A 15601-nucleotide genomic window follows, 5' to 3' on the forward strand; every position below is an offset into this window, starting at 1 on the left:
GAGCGAATCCAGAGTACGTAACCCACCATCTCTCAGTACCTTATGTATGGGGACAAAGGTCCCGGGACCAGTGGTGGGCCATGTGTTAGCGGGAATTCCGCCACCCATAGCTTTGTTATGTGAAAGGGGGATCATTGGACTCGGCGTGGGTGATATGTGGTTCTGATCCCTCATTGAAATCCAGCTGTGTATCGTCTGTAGGATCGTCCCCTCCTTCTGGTGTTGTGAGACGCAAGTTCCATCACCGCCCCATATCTTCGCTTCTAGTGTAGGGCCAATAAGGCCTCTATCGAGCTCCACCCATTGCTTCCGTGGAGGCTCCGAGTGCCAGTCCAGGATGCGCTGTAGTACCGTAGCTTGGTAGTATTTTTTGAAATCTGGCAACGCCAAGCCCCCATGGCCCCTCGGCCGGCATAAGATGTCAAAGCGAAGTCTCGAACGTTCGCCACGCCAGACATATTTGGTAACAGCTGACTTTAAAGGTGAGAAGAAGCTTGCTGGTAGAGTGATGGGTATGGTCTGCATGAGGTATAAGAGTCTCGGGAGAATATTCATTTTTAGAACTGCTATCCTCCCGTGCCAGGTGACGTGTGGGTAGGACCATTTAGTCAGGTCGTCCAGAACCTTCTTAAGTAACGGCTGGTGGTTATATTTATATATATCGGCCGGGTCTGTGGGCATCCAGATGCCAAGGTACTTCATCTTGTCCTTACACCAATGAAATGCGAATTGCGAGCTCAGGGATGAGTATTCTGATGCGGTTAGTGTGATGTTCAAGGCTTCGCATTTCGAAAGGTTCAGTTTAAATCCGGAGATCTTCCCATATTGATCAAATTCAGATAGGAGACAAGGTATAGTGATCCTGGGGTTGCGTATAAAGAAGAGTAAATCATCCGCGTATGCGGCTACTTTGTGGTCCGTACCTCGCCAGTTGTATCCCTGAATATCCGGGTTCAGTCGGATCGCCTGCAGGAGTGGTTCGAGGGATATTGCGAACAGCAGGGGCGAGAGCGGGCATCCCTGTCGAGTGCCGTTATTGATCATGAAGTCAGTGGTCGTGGCTCCGTTGACCCTAAGTGTGGCGCGTGGTTTATCGTATAGTGCGGAGATCCACGTGAGGAGTTTCTGTCCGCAGCCCATTTGTCTCAGTGTTGCCATCATAAATGTCCAGTTGACACGGTCGAACGCCTTTTCTGCGTCCGTGGAGAGTAACATCAGGCGTGTGTTCGTCCGTCTTGCATGGTGCTGGATTGAGAAGAGTCGGAGGGTACTGTCTCTAGCTTCTCTTCCGGGTATGAAGCCCGTTTGGTCTGCGTGGATCAGGTCCGGGAGAAGATGTTTCAGCTTGGTCGCCAACACTTTGGTAAACAGTTTAGTGTCCACATTAAGTAAGGATATTGGTCGGTAGCTGCCGCATGACAGCGGGTCTTTTCCCGGTTTCAGTAAAACCGTTATAGTCGCCGTCATGGATTCCGTACCCAGGGTTCCCCCGTCTCCTACCGCAGCAATTGCCTTAGTCAGCCATGGCAGTAATGTACTCGAGAATTTTTTATAGTACCCGACCGAGAAGCCATCCGGGCCAGGCGCCCTACCCGTCTTAGACGATTTAAGTGCTGCCGCTAGTTCTTCCACAGTGATCGGCACGCACACAGGAGAGAAACTGTTCTCATGTTCTGAATGTGGAAAAGGTTTTGGGCAACATTCAAATCTTCTTGGACATCAGAGAACTCACACAGGAGAGAAACCGTTCTCATGTTCTGAATGTGTAAAATGTTTTCTTAGTAAAGCAGAGCTTGTCAGTCATCAGAGAACTCACACAGGAGAGAAACCATTCTCATGTTCTGAATGTGGAAAATGTTTTATCAATAAATCAAAACTTGTCCGTCATCAGCGAACTCACACAGGAGAGAAACCATTCTCATGTTCTGAATGTGGAAAATGTTTTCGGCATGATTCAAATCTTGTCAGTCATCAGAGAATTCACACAGGAGAGAAACCATTCTCATGTTCTGAATGTGGAAAATGTTTTCAACGACATTCAAGTCTTGTCAGTCATCAGAGAACTCACACAGGAGAGAAACCGTTCTCATGTTCTGAATGTGGAAAATGTTTTCAACGACATTCAAATCTTGTCAGTCATCAGAGAACTCACACAGGAGAGAAACCATTCTCATGTTCTGAATGTGGAAAATGTTTTCGGCATGATTCGAATCTTGTCAGTCATCAGAGAACTCACACAGGAGAGAAACCATTCTCATGTTCTGAATGTGGAAAATGTTTTCGGCATGATTCAAATCTTGTCAGTCATCAGAGAACTCACACAGGAAAGAAACCGTTCTCGTGTTCTGAATGTGGAAAATGTTTTGTCACAAATTCAAAGCTTGTTTGTCATCAGAGAACTCACACAGGAGAGAAACCGTTCTCATGTTCTGAATGTGGAAAATGTTTTGGGCAACATTCAAATCTTGTCCGTCATCAGAGAACACACACAGGAGAGAAACCGTTCTCATGTTCTGAATGTGGAAAATGTTTTCCAAAACATTCAACTCTTGCCAGTCATCGGAAAACTCACACAGGAGAGAAACAGTTCTCATGTTCTGAATGTGGAAAATGTTTTGTCACTAAAGCAGAGCTTGTTTGTCATCAGCGAACTCACACAGGAGAGAAACCGTTCTCATGTTCTGAATGTGGAAAATGTTTTGGGCAACATTCACATCTTGTCTGTCATCAGAGAACTCACACAGGAAAGAAACCGTTCTCATGTTCTGAATGGGGAAAATGATTTTTCGTTAAACATAATCTTGATAGACATCAGAGATCTCACACAGGTGATGTGTCTCTAAAATTGTATAAGGCATCCATGCCTTAACATAGAAATAAGATATCTTGTATTGTGAATTTTGATCATGCTGACACTGTACGTAGTAACTGTGATAGTAGCAGTCAACGTACGTATGATGAAATAAAAAAGTGGAAACGACATCCAATAAGCATACACTATTAAGATACAACCTGGAGAGTAAAAAACAGAGCTGGAATATTCTATATAAGAATAATATTGAATCTAAAATAATGAAAAATACAAATCATAGCATAATCCAGTATTATAATGGTGAGAAATGTGGTGCTAGAAATCAGGCCTCTCACCCCCTTGGGGTTTGGGTATCTTGATAGTAGATTCAAGCAATATGAATATCTTCAAAGGAATGGATAAGAAGAACCATACATGGTGAAGTATGTAAGAAAAATACAAAATATATTTATTAGATTGCACTTACAGACATAAAGATGTTAGGAAACATATCTCCACTCCAAGTGGAACTGAACAGCAGTGTGATGGGAATTGTCAACTGGAAATAATTCCAACTTGGGTGGCAGAAAAAAGGAGAAAAAATGCATAAAGTATTAAAAAGCATATAAAACAAATAGTCCGATATCCAACGTGTTTCGTCCAAACTTTGTATCAGGGACTTCTTCAGGGATATGATACAAAGTTTGGACGAAACGCGTTGCCCAAGTTGGAATTCTCTCCAGTTGACAATTCCCATCACACTGCTGTTCAGTTCCACTTGGAGTGGAGATATGTTTCCTAACATCTTTATGTCTGTAAGTTCAATATTATTCTTATATAGAATATTCCAGCTCTGGTTTTTACTCTCCAGGTTGTATCTTAATAGTGTATGCTTATTGGATGTGGTTTCTTTTTTTGTTTCACTGTTTACTATTTTGGTTGTTAGTGAGGTACACCTGGGACCCTTTCAATTTAGCAGATGTATTATTCTGTTGTTAGTGTGTATACTATTGTCTTATCACTTTGATTATTAACATACATATGATGACTTTCCAGCAACCATACATTGTGATTGTATGTTCTGTCTGTTACAGAGTGAAAGGCTACTTCCCCCAACCCCCATGTTAATACAGACTTCAAGCAAAGGTTATGTTTACTTCAAATTTTCTAGGGTTTTTCTTAGGGCATACAATGCAGCTGAGACCATAACTAATAAATATACTAATTTTGTGTCATATGCCAATCAGTCACTCATAATTTGGAGTCAAATGTCAACCTTCTTAAAAATATTTAATGGGCTTTAAAATATCTAATGTGTTTTAGGATTTTATATTTGTAATATTATTATTAGCATTCTTGTATTAGTTGCAAATTACATGATTTCCGACTTCTTTCATACACAGGAACTGAGAGGCCCTACCTAGACATCTAATATCAGTTGTAGAACATATGTCCATTGTATATCAATGATGAAGGCCCACTGTTAATATAACCTTCGACCCAGCATTCCAGGCAAGACTCCCATGTGTATTAAAAAAGGCCTTTTTCTGAATGTATTCATTTAAATATATGTGTAAATTCTATTTAACCTCCCAAGTGTAACCATTATTATAACGTATGACTTTAATAATAGAGTGGACAGAATGGTGATTAAGCCACATCCCTTTTTAAACTTATTTTAAATAATCAAATAACCTTATCCTAATTAACTGAATTCTTAGATGACATGTAATACCTTTTGCAGATAGCTATTAATCACCAATACTTAACATCAAAAATGGATATTAACTTAAGTGCATACATATTGCTGTATTGGTACAGATGTGTGCAAAGATTTTATGTTATTTTGAGATGCCGTGTATTGTTTGAATAAATATACATTTTAAGGCTGCAAGACAATTTGATTTGATTATTGGAACTCTGATGTGACAAACATCTCAGGATCAGCTAATTTGCTACATTTACTGGTGGAGAAAGCATGGGCAAGATATAAGTCTTACTGAATAACTAAAAAGATTGTGCTGCAAGAAGATAACTGAAGAAAAAGCCAAACTGTTCCCTGCAACGAGTGTTAGTAAACATCCATGGCGATTGAACTGTATGTAAGTGATCTGAGCGCCATTCAGTCATAATGTGCGCTCAGATCTAAGCTATCTGGGGATATGTTGAATGTACCTGTTTTATGCAATGGCTGCACAGTTAAATATTTTTATGTATTTTATTGTATTTTGCTACCATGTGGCTAATGCAGTTTTGCCTCTGTCCTTGGAGATAATTGGATTACTTCCCAATTATCTTCAGGATGGAAGACTCTGTGGAACTGGTTTTGGGCAGAAATGCCATGCTTCATTTGGTCAAATACAACTTTCCCTTAACTTTTTAACCCTGAATCGATTGCCCTGATTTTTGAGTGTGTATATTTCAAGCATGCTGATTCTGAAAATGTATGTTTTATGTGAATGGCATGTATATTTTGGAAGTTATTAATATTTTGTAAAAACAGTTTTTTTCTGCCTGTGATAATTATATTACCATTGTGTTCAGTAGTCATATCACAGGCAGAGGGGAGGATTTTGTGTGGGAGTGTCTGTGTGTATTGTACGGATTGATTGGTTGTATTTCAAAACCCTGTGGGCAGTAATATGTTTGTGGATTCTGAATAAAAGAGGCTGTATGTGCCAGTACAGTCAGTTCTGCTTGACCTCAAAACGAAGTGTTGTCTCGTTATTGGGGGAATTGGATTGTATGCTGATTGCCAGGAGTGTAAGCGGATTGTATGCTTTTCCTGTTCAGCTGTTTACAGCATTCATATGCGTGAGACCATTCATATGCTTCTCCGGTTCGGTGGTTGTGGTGTCTACTGCAGTGCTTGCAGTCCTCAGGAAGAGCTAGGAGCATCCTTGAACAAAGGTACCCAGTCGGGGTGCCCGTCGATCCGTTACACTTCTAAACTACTTTCAATTACTTCCTCCCTTAGACTATTGCAGTGGGCTAATTCTCCCATTAATTTAGCTGGCAATACCCTCGACCTTATTTTCTCTTATTCATGCACAGTATCTAATATCTGCAACACTCCATTTCCTCTCTCTGATCACCAGCTCCTATCATTTGCTCTCAATTACCCCCTCACCCAACAACCTTGGCCTAACCCCCCTCAGCTCAGAAGGAACCTTAACTCTATTGACCTCCAGCAGCTGTCAGCTGACATTGATTCACAACTGCTATCCATCCCTTCCCTCTCCTGTCCCTCACTGGCCATATCCACATACAACACTGTAACAGATCGCCTGGCACCCCGACTGGGTACCTCTGTTGAAGGATGCTCCTAGCGTTTCCTGAGGACTCCAAGCACTGCAACAGACACCACAACCACTGAATCAGAGAAGCTTATGAGTACTCTCAAGCATATAAATGCTGTAGACAGTTGAATAGGTTTTCACTCCTAGCAGTCAAACTGGAACAGCATACAATAAATCCTCCCCCAATAATGAGACGACACTTCACTTCGAGGGTTAAGCAGGAATGTGTTTATTGGTTTTGCAGAACAACCAATAAACACATTACCACACATACAATGCAAGTACAACAGCCAATCAGACACAATGGGACAGTAGAAACACACCCAGCATATTCCTCCCCTCTGCTTAGGAGATAATTGAGTCAATTACTGTATCTACTCAATTATCTCCAAGCTGAAAAGTTACACTTTTATTACATGTTTATATGTCCCTGAGTTTACATCACATACGAATAAAATTATATTCATGTGATCAGCATAACTTGGGGAGCAACATATGTAAAAATCACATGAATCCGTCCAGGGGTTAAAAAGTTAGGTGAGGTCCCTTTATTATCACTTGCCAGCATGGCTTTACCTGGCAAAACCAGTTCCCACTGGTCTGGCAGTGTCCCTGGGACAACGCCCTGCTGGAGAACAACGGAGCTGGGGGAGGGGAAGAGCCTCACCTTACCAGGGATTCAAAGGGGAAGAAAAGGTGTCAAAAAAGTTTGCATGTGTCCGTACACTGTTTTTAAAAGGACCAGCACTGTACAATAAAGGTCCATAAGCCCAAATATGGTGCCTTAAAGGGCAATCCATCCCAGGGCCATAGTCGCAGGGAAGGAGGCTAGCAAGCAGTCCCCTCCAGGAAACTGGGGCAGACTCTGGTGCAGAGTCCAGTCCGCTACAAACACTACCCTCACATCTGCCTTGAACGCTGCAGCCCCACTCCAAACATGCACCTCGAGGAGGACACGACCCCAACCTTGGCATAATAAATCAACACACTATCTGCAGAGTTGCTCCCGTTGTGCTGAAAGCTCCTGGAGGAAGTCCCGCACCCAGGCAGACTTTCTACATTACAGATTCATGTTGCTTTCATACAGCGCTGCCCTTGCCGTCGCAAAACAGTCATACTTTTGCTCTCTGATTAGTTCATGCTCCCGCAATCCCAGATGTTTCTTTGACACCTTTAATTCCCTTCTCCGCCCTGCTGTGGCCACCCCCCAAACTAACCTTGCAGCTGATAGCTTTGCAAGCTACTTAGAAACATAGAATGTGACGGCAGATAAGAACCATTCAGCCCATCTAGTCTGCCCAATTTTCTAAATACTTTCATTAGTCCCTGGCCTTATCTTATAGTTAGGATAGCCTTATGCCTATCCCACGCATGCTTAAACTCCTTTACTGTGTTAACCTCTACCACTTCAGCTGGAAGGCTATTCCATGCATCCACTACCCTCTCAGTAAAGTAATACTTCCTGATATTATTTTTAAACCTTTGTCCCTCTAATTTAAGACCATGTCCTCTTTTTGTGGTAGTTTTTCTTCTTTTAAATATAGTCTCCTCCTTTACTGTGTTGATTCCCTTTATGTATTTAAAAGTTTGCTATCATATCCCCCCTGTCTCGTCTTTCCTCCAAGCTATACATGTTAAGATCCTTTAACCTTTCCTGGTAAGTTTTATCCTGCAATCCATGAACCAGTTTAGTAGCCCTTCTCTGAACTCTCTCTAAGGTATCAATATCCTTCTGAAGATATGGTCTCCAGTACTGCGTACAATACTCCAAGTGAGGTCTCACCAGTGTTCTGTACAATGGCATGAGCACTTCCCTCTTTCTACTGCTAATACCTCTCCCTATACAACCAAGCATTCTGCTAGCATTTCCTGCTGCTCTATTACATTGTCTGCCTACCTTTAAGTCATCAGAAATAATCACCCCTAAATCCCTTTCCTCAGTTGTTGAGGTTAGGACTCTATCAAATATTCTGTACTCTGCCTTTGGGCTTTTACATCCAAGATGCATTATCTTGCACTTATCCACATTAAATGTCAGTTGCCACAACTCTGACCATTTTTCTAGTTTACCTAGATTATTAGCCATGTGGCTTATCCCTCCTGGAACATCAACCCTGTTACATATCTTAGTATCATCAGCAAAAAGACATACCTTACCATCAAGACCTTTTGCAATATCACTACTAAAAATATTAAAGAGAATGGGTCCAAGTACAGATCCCTGAGGTACCCCACTGGTGACAAGCCCAAGCTTCGAATATACTCCATTGACTACAACCCTCTGTTGCCTGTCACTCAGCCACTGCCTCACCCATTCAACAATATTGGAATCCAAACTTAAATATTGCAGTTTATTGATAAGCCTTATATGTGCAACAGTGTCAAAAGCCTTACTGAAATCGAGGTAAGCAATGTCTACTGCACCACCCTGATCTATAATTTTAGTTACCCAATCAAAAAAATCAATGAGATTAGTTTGGCATGATCTCCCTGAAGTAAACCCATGTTGTCTCTGATCTTGAAATCCATTTGTTTTTAGATGTTCAACAATCCTTGCCTTTAACATGGTTTCCATCACTTTCCCCACTACTGAAGTAAGGCTTACTGGCCTATAGTTGCCCGACTCCTCCCTATTACTTTTCTTGTGAATGGGCACAACATTCGCCAACTTCCAATCTTCTGGCACTACTCCTGTTATCAATGATTGGTTAACCCCTCAAGGACCAAACTTCTGGAATAAAAGGGAATCATGACATGTCACACATGTCGTGTCCTTAAGGGTTTAAATAAATCTGCAAATGGTTTTGCTAGTACACCACTAAGCTCTTTTAATAGCTTTGGGTGTATTCCATCAGGTCCCATTGACTTATTTGTCTTTACTTTTGACAGTTGAAATAGAACCTATTCATCTGTAAACTCATGTGTAATAAATAATTCATTTATCTTTTTTCTTAACTGAGGTCCCTCTCCTTCATTTTCATCTGTAAATGCCGAACAAAAATATTCACTTTACTGACAAGATTGAACAGCTAAGGAAACAATTCTTCCCTCCTTGCCATTCTTTTTTTCAACCACACGTAAATCATGCATTCCCTACTCTCCAGACTTTCTCCCTGGCTACTGAACAAGAGGTGGCTGCACTTCTCCATTCCTCTCGCCCCACCACTTGCCTGCTCAATCCTAACCCATCTCACCTCATCAGATCTCTCTCCCCTTGTCTTGTGCCTACCCTAACACACATCTTTAACCTTTCTGGCACTGTTCCTGCTGACCTTAAACATGCCACTGTAGTACCTATTCTGAAAAAAACATCTCTTGACCCGTCCCCCCCCCTCTAAATATCGTCCCATATCCCTGCTCCCTTTCTCATCAAAGCTTTTGGAAAGACTTGTCTTTACCCGTGTGTCTTGCTTCCTTAACTCCAACTCTCTCCTTGAGTCTGGCTTCTGCCCTCTCCACTCTACTGAAAATGCTATTATCAAAGTGACTAATGACCTAATCTCCGCTAAATTCAAAGGTCACTACTCCATATTCTCCTTGACCTCTCTGCTGCCTGTTGATCATGCTCTCCTCCTTCAAACTCTTTAATCGCTCGGTCTCTGTGACTCTCCTCCTATCTCTCCCAACGCTCATTCAGTGTCTCCTTTTCCAAGGATACCTCCTCCCCTCGTCCTGTCTCGGTTGGAGTTCCTTGGTCCCCTTCTATTTTCTCTTTATACTGCCTCTCTTGGTAAACTTATTGCCTCTTTTGGATTCCACTACCACCTGTACGCTGATGACACTCAGATATACCTCTCCTCCCCGGACCTCTCCCCTGCCGTCCTGCAACGTGTCACTGCTTGCCTTTCTTCCATCTCTGACTGGATGTCCTCACGCTTTCTGAAACTTAACCTCTTTAAAACTGAACTCCTTGTCTTTCCTCCTCCTAATACTGATCCTCCTCTCTCGCTCTCCCTTCAAGTAAGTGATATCCACATAAGTCCATCCCTGCAAGCGCGCTATCTTGGCGTCATACTGGACTCTGGTCTCACCTTTGAGTCTCACATCCAGTTTGTTGCCAAGTCCTGTTGGTTCCAACACAAAAACATAGCCCGCATCTGCCCCTTTCTTACGCAAGATGCTACCAAGGAGCTTGTCTGTTCTCTAGTAATTTCCCGCATGGATTACTGTAACCCTCTCCTGATTGGTCTCCCCAAAAGCCGTATTGCCCCACTGCAGTCTGTAATGAATGCTGCAGCTAGACTGATTTTCCTCTCTCGTCGGTCCTCTCACCCCTCTGCCAGTCCTTACATTGGCTCCCTGTATCCTATGGGAGTCAATTCAAAGTGCTAACCCATACATTTAAAGCACTGAACAATTCTAGCCCCTCTTATATCTCTTCACTGATCCATAGGTAGGCCCCTCCTTGTACCCTCCACTCTGCCCGTGACCACCTCCTGACCGCTGCTCGCACCCGTACGGCCAACTTGCGTTTGCAGGACCTCTCACGGGCGGCTCCTTTTCCTATGGAATAGCTTGCCTACTGCCATCAGACTCTCCCCTAGTCTTCAATCGTTTAAGAAGGGCCTTAAAACCCATCTCTTCAGGAAAGCTTTTGGCCTCCCAGAGTAATCTCTACCTTACATACCTGTCTCTTGCTCTCTTCTATCGGACAGTGCTTTGCTCTCTCCTCCAGCTCTGTTTCACTCCCACCCTATTTGATATTCCCTGTCCTAATGTTTCTAATACCCCACCTCCTATAGTCTGTAAGCTCATTTGAGCAGGGTCCTCTTCAACCTATTGTTCCTGTATGCTTTCTTGTAATTGTCCTACTAAGAATTACACCCCCCCCTCAAAATATTATAAAGCGCTACGGAATCTGTTGGCGCTATATAAATGGCAATAATAACATGGGAAATAGACCGGCCGCACAGCCTGATTTTCTGGAGCTGTTTTGGGCATGAGAATGAGCATGCGGTTGGTCAAAAGAGACTTCCGGCTAACTCCCCAACGGCTGAACGGATTTGAATGAAATTTGGATATGTTGTTCCCATAACTATGCTGTTTCTAATAATTAATTTGAATGTGATGTGTTCTTTTGGAGTTATGGTAATTGGGTAAAAGTGTGTGTTTAAACTGTACGGTTAATTATGTTATCTCTCAGGCTCTCAAGGGGAGGGGATGTGTGGGAGGTAACCAGTTGGTGACTGGTTAATTCCTAATTGTCTGTTGCTGTCTCCCTTGCATGGAAGAATTGCATAAAAGCAGAGTATGTCATTAAACCTCAGTTCTACTTCACCCTCATTTTAGAGTCCTGTCTCTTATTGGGGGAATCTGCTACAAGGGATTGCTATGCTGGTCATACTCCCTTGCTATAATCACTAAGTTCTTTTAAGAGCTTGTTCCTGTGTTACTCTCTTGGAAAAGAGGTTTACCCACTGGAGCCTGGAGCCTTGTCGTAGCTCCAGGGTGGTTAGGAGACGGCGAGACCCCAACCAAGCTGCAGCGGTTTGGGAGGTCTGTGGTGGTTATGGTGTCTGGCGGAGTGCTTGGAGCCCTCAGGAAGCGCTAGGAGCATCCTTCAACGGAGGTACCCAGTCGGGGTGCCAGGTGATCCGTTACATTCTCCAATCCCCCAAACATGAGCCAAGACTTCATGAAGGGGTAAATGAATCTCTTTAATGGGAGCCACACTTGGCCTTATATGACCATCCCCATGCAAGGGGTACGTCCACCGGGATCTTGTGGGGGACTTATTTTAGACTTCACAGATCAATAACAATAAGGTCACAAGGTACGACACTCCCATACACAGTGCACAGTCGCTCCCCTCTGCTTGGGAGATAATTGAATCATTAACTGTACTAATTCTAATCAAATTATCTCCAAGCACAGAAAAAACAAACTTTTTAAAAAAAAAAACCAAAAGCACCCTAAAAAATACATAAAACCCCACAAATGTTACATCCCCTGATAGCCCTGATCTGGGTGGCAAACATATTCAAAAATCACCCAGATCAGTTCAGGAATTAACTGGAAGTCTTATTTTTTAAAACCTTCACTCTAGCAGAAGTGCTGGCAGCCGGGCAGAGCGCCGCTGGCCTCTGCCCCCCAAGTATCCCCAGCTATTTACCTATCTACACCGGGAAGGCTGAAGGTGGTGAACCTTCACCCTACAACCTATTTATTGTGGGGGAGCTACTCTGCCAATTTTTATTTGTGGGTGGGTTGCGAGACTAACTTAGGCACTGACCGACAGAAAGTCAGGTACCTGGTTAGTCTCCCCACAAAAGAGGAGATATGTTACAAACTGCCTTTTGTAACTGGTTCTTCATTATTATAAAGGGAAAATAGACCGACCGCACAGACTAAATCTGTGGAACGGCTTTGGGCAGGGAAATATGCGAGCGGTTGGTCACATCCACCTTTTAACTAACTCCCGAACCACCGGTCCAATTCGACTCATTTTTTGATATGTTGTTTCCCTGATTGGACTGGTTATGAAAATGTAACTTGTGTTAAAATTGTATGCATAGTTTTAGAGTTACAGAAAATGTGAAAAATTATATATTTTTTTTAACTTGGAGATAATTGAGCTGATATAATGATTAACTCAATTATCTCCTAAGCAGAGGGGAGGAATGTACAGTGATTAATGGATGTGCTTCTACTGTAAATCTGTAACTGATTGGCTGCTGTATTTTCACCTTCAGTGCCCCACCAGGTCCACGTGGGTGGTAACCTTACTGTAAAACCTGCATAAACGAAGCTGCTTGTTTGGTCATTAAATCAGTTCTGCTTAACCCTTCAAAACGTAGCCTCATCTCATTATTGAAAGGGAACCTGCTCAGTTTAATCACTAGGTATTTTAACCCCTTAAGGACCAAGCTTCTGCAATAAAAGGGAATCATGACGTGTCAGACACGTCATGTGTCCTTAAGGGGTTAAGAGCTCTGAATCTCTCTCTTCTGATCCAGCGGATGGGATATCGTGACTACACTACAGCACAGCATCTTGCCGGGAAGAGGGATGTCTCCAACAGCAGATACCCCTCTACAACCTGGGTAGCCGTTCGAATCTTGTATGCATCCCCTCCCCCCACTGGAACGGCCACAGTTTGACCTGACCGTTTGTGCTCTGGGACTAGGCAACTCTAGACTAATGTGATTGTAGCGCCGGTGTCCCTTAGTCCTTCAGCGGAGTGACCCTCCAGCCATACTTTCTGCCTGTGGTGCTGGCGGTTGTCAGAAGCTGCATACACCGGGTCTGCTTCATGAAGGGGTCCTAGGTATTCCTCCATGGGGGTCTCTTGGTTCACACACAGTGCCCGGACTGGTCGGTGGGGACCAGACGAGGGGGAATTGTAACTCCTAGAGGTGCGGTTGTTGTTGAGGGGGCAGTTGGCAATGAGGTGCCCGGGTTGTTTGCACTGGTAGCAAGTAGGTCGTGGGCAGTCAGCGTGGTGGTTGTTGGGTGGTCCCATGTATCGGGTAGGTCCCGCTGGCCCAGGGGCTTGAAAATTATTTTGGGTTGTTGCTCTGTAATTATCCCTGATCTCCGTTCTGCTTACCAGTCGGGAGTTTACGGACTCTTGTAGCCAAGAATTTTGATGCTCGTCGGCCAATTTTGCTGCTTTGTTAAGGGTGCCTGGCCGCCTGTCTTTTAGGCACTCTTTCTTTCTGGTCTATTCCATCGTAAAAGTGTTCCAATAAAAACAGCTCAAGTATTTCTGAAGCCGTTACTGCCTGGCACCCATTGATCCAATGTGTGGCAACCCTTCGCATCCTGTGAGCCCATTCGGTATGTGTATCATTCAGTTTCAGTTTTTTATTCCAAAATTGTCTGCGATACGTGTCGGGGATTACAGCATAATGCCTTAGCAGTGTATCTTTGATTTCCGCATATTGGGTCACCTCCTCTGAAGTTAATGTTCGGAATGCGTCCGAGGCTTGCCCAGATAATTTTCTGTCCAGTATGGTGGGTCATTCTTCGATGGGGATCTGGTGGAGCGCACATTGCCTCTCGAAGCCTGTTAAAAATTTGTCGATCCCAGTCTCGCTCTCTAGGAAGGGCTTGAAAGCCGCATAGGGGATCTTTCGCCTCCCGGTGGTCTCTGACGGGGTGGTCGTTGTGGTTGGCCCGGGGCAATGTTGAGCGTTGATAAGGCTGAGCTTGTGGGCCCTAGACGCCCGTATATCTGCCTCTGCCTCGGCCATCAGCTGCTGCACCAGCTCTATAGAAGGGTTTGGCCCATAGAAGGGGAGTCTCCCAGATAATCCTTGTCTTTTCATCACCAGCCATCACCGGGGTCTCTGCCATGGTCCAACTCTGTTAACTCCGCAATCAGCTCCCTCCTAGGATGATTGCTGGCGGTTCCACTTCGGCTCTCCAGTAAATCCTTTAAGGTGGTGTGCTTCAATTTACCATAGGTGCTCTACATTCATTCTGGGTCTCCCCTAGGAACTCCAGGACCATCCCGCCGCTGCCACCAAATGTTACAGTTGCCTCCAGGCTGGCTGGAAGTTGGACCACTTAGATGTCCTGATTCATGGTCTTAGAGGGTGTCGCTCCGATTAGCATACAGCAATATTCCTGGAAAAGTAGATATTCCCCACTAGCTATGAGCAGAGCTAGTATAACACCTTTCCCTACACCGCCTGGCACCCTGACTGGGTAGCTCCGTTACTGCTCCTAGCGCTTCCCGAGGGCTCTAAGTGCTCCACGAGACACCACAACCACCGCAGACCACACGAACCGCCGCAGTTTGTTTGGGGACTCGCCGTCTCCTACCCACCCTGGACCTATGACAAGGATCCAGGAATCCTGTGGGTGAACCTCTCCTCCAAGAGAGTGAAACAGGAACAAGCTCTTAAAAGAGCTTAGAAGTGATTATCCAAGGGAGCATGCAGAGCATAGCAATCCCTTGTAGTGATATAGCAATTCCCCCAATAAGAGATAAGACTCTAGATTGAGGGTTAAGCAGGAACAGACTGAGCTGTGGTTTTATTGCTTCTTTTATACATGTTTTTACACAATGTTACCACCCACATGGTTTTGTAGAACAGCTAATTAAAAACGTACAATACAGTTAAACACTCCCATTCATTCCAGCAAAAATCCTCCCTTCTGCCTGTGATATAATTACTGTACACAATGGGTTAACGTAATTATCACAGGCAGGAACACTATACATTTTACACATTTACTATAACTTTAAAAATATACATACAATCTCCATATTATTAATCAGCATACTTCAAATACAAACATACCCAAAAATCATACAATTCCCTCCAGTGGTTTAAAAGTTAGTTGGAAGTTAGTCGGTCTATTTGATGCAGAAAAATGACTAAGTCCTATTGGAATGCACGAATGTGTGTTCGAATTGTCGAACGCAATTTGATTCCATCCGAAGCGTCGAAGTGGAGGAGAAGGTAAGGGTCAGCGTTGTTCATGCAAATGTGTAGTCGATTTTAGTTCCATGAATTTGCCGGCACACACCGCTGACCGCGTACGACTAAAGTAAGATGGC

The 15601-nt window shown here is 43.7% G+C and overlaps 1 protein-coding gene across 1 annotated transcript in view; it reads left to right on the forward strand.

Moving 5' to 3' along the window:
• LOC134568461 (gastrula zinc finger protein XlCGF17.1-like) overlaps window positions 1-2975 on the forward strand; it is a 76112-nt gene extending 73137 nt beyond the window's left edge. Inside the window, exon 2 of the mRNA XM_063427066.1 lies at window positions 1689-2975. Within this exon, the coding sequence (XP_063283136.1) occupies window positions 1689-2782 (1094 nt within the window). The 3' untranslated portion in view covers window positions 2783-2975. The remainder of the gene's footprint in view (window positions 1-1688) is intronic.
• The last annotated feature ends 12626 nt before the right edge of the window (window positions 2976-15601 follow it).

Source organism: Pelobates fuscus, chromosome 7, assembly GCF_036172605.1.
Source record: "Pelobates fuscus isolate aPelFus1 chromosome 7, aPelFus1.pri, whole genome shotgun sequence".
Taxonomy (NCBI): Eukaryota; Metazoa; Chordata; class Amphibia; order Anura; family Pelobatidae; genus Pelobates; species Pelobates fuscus.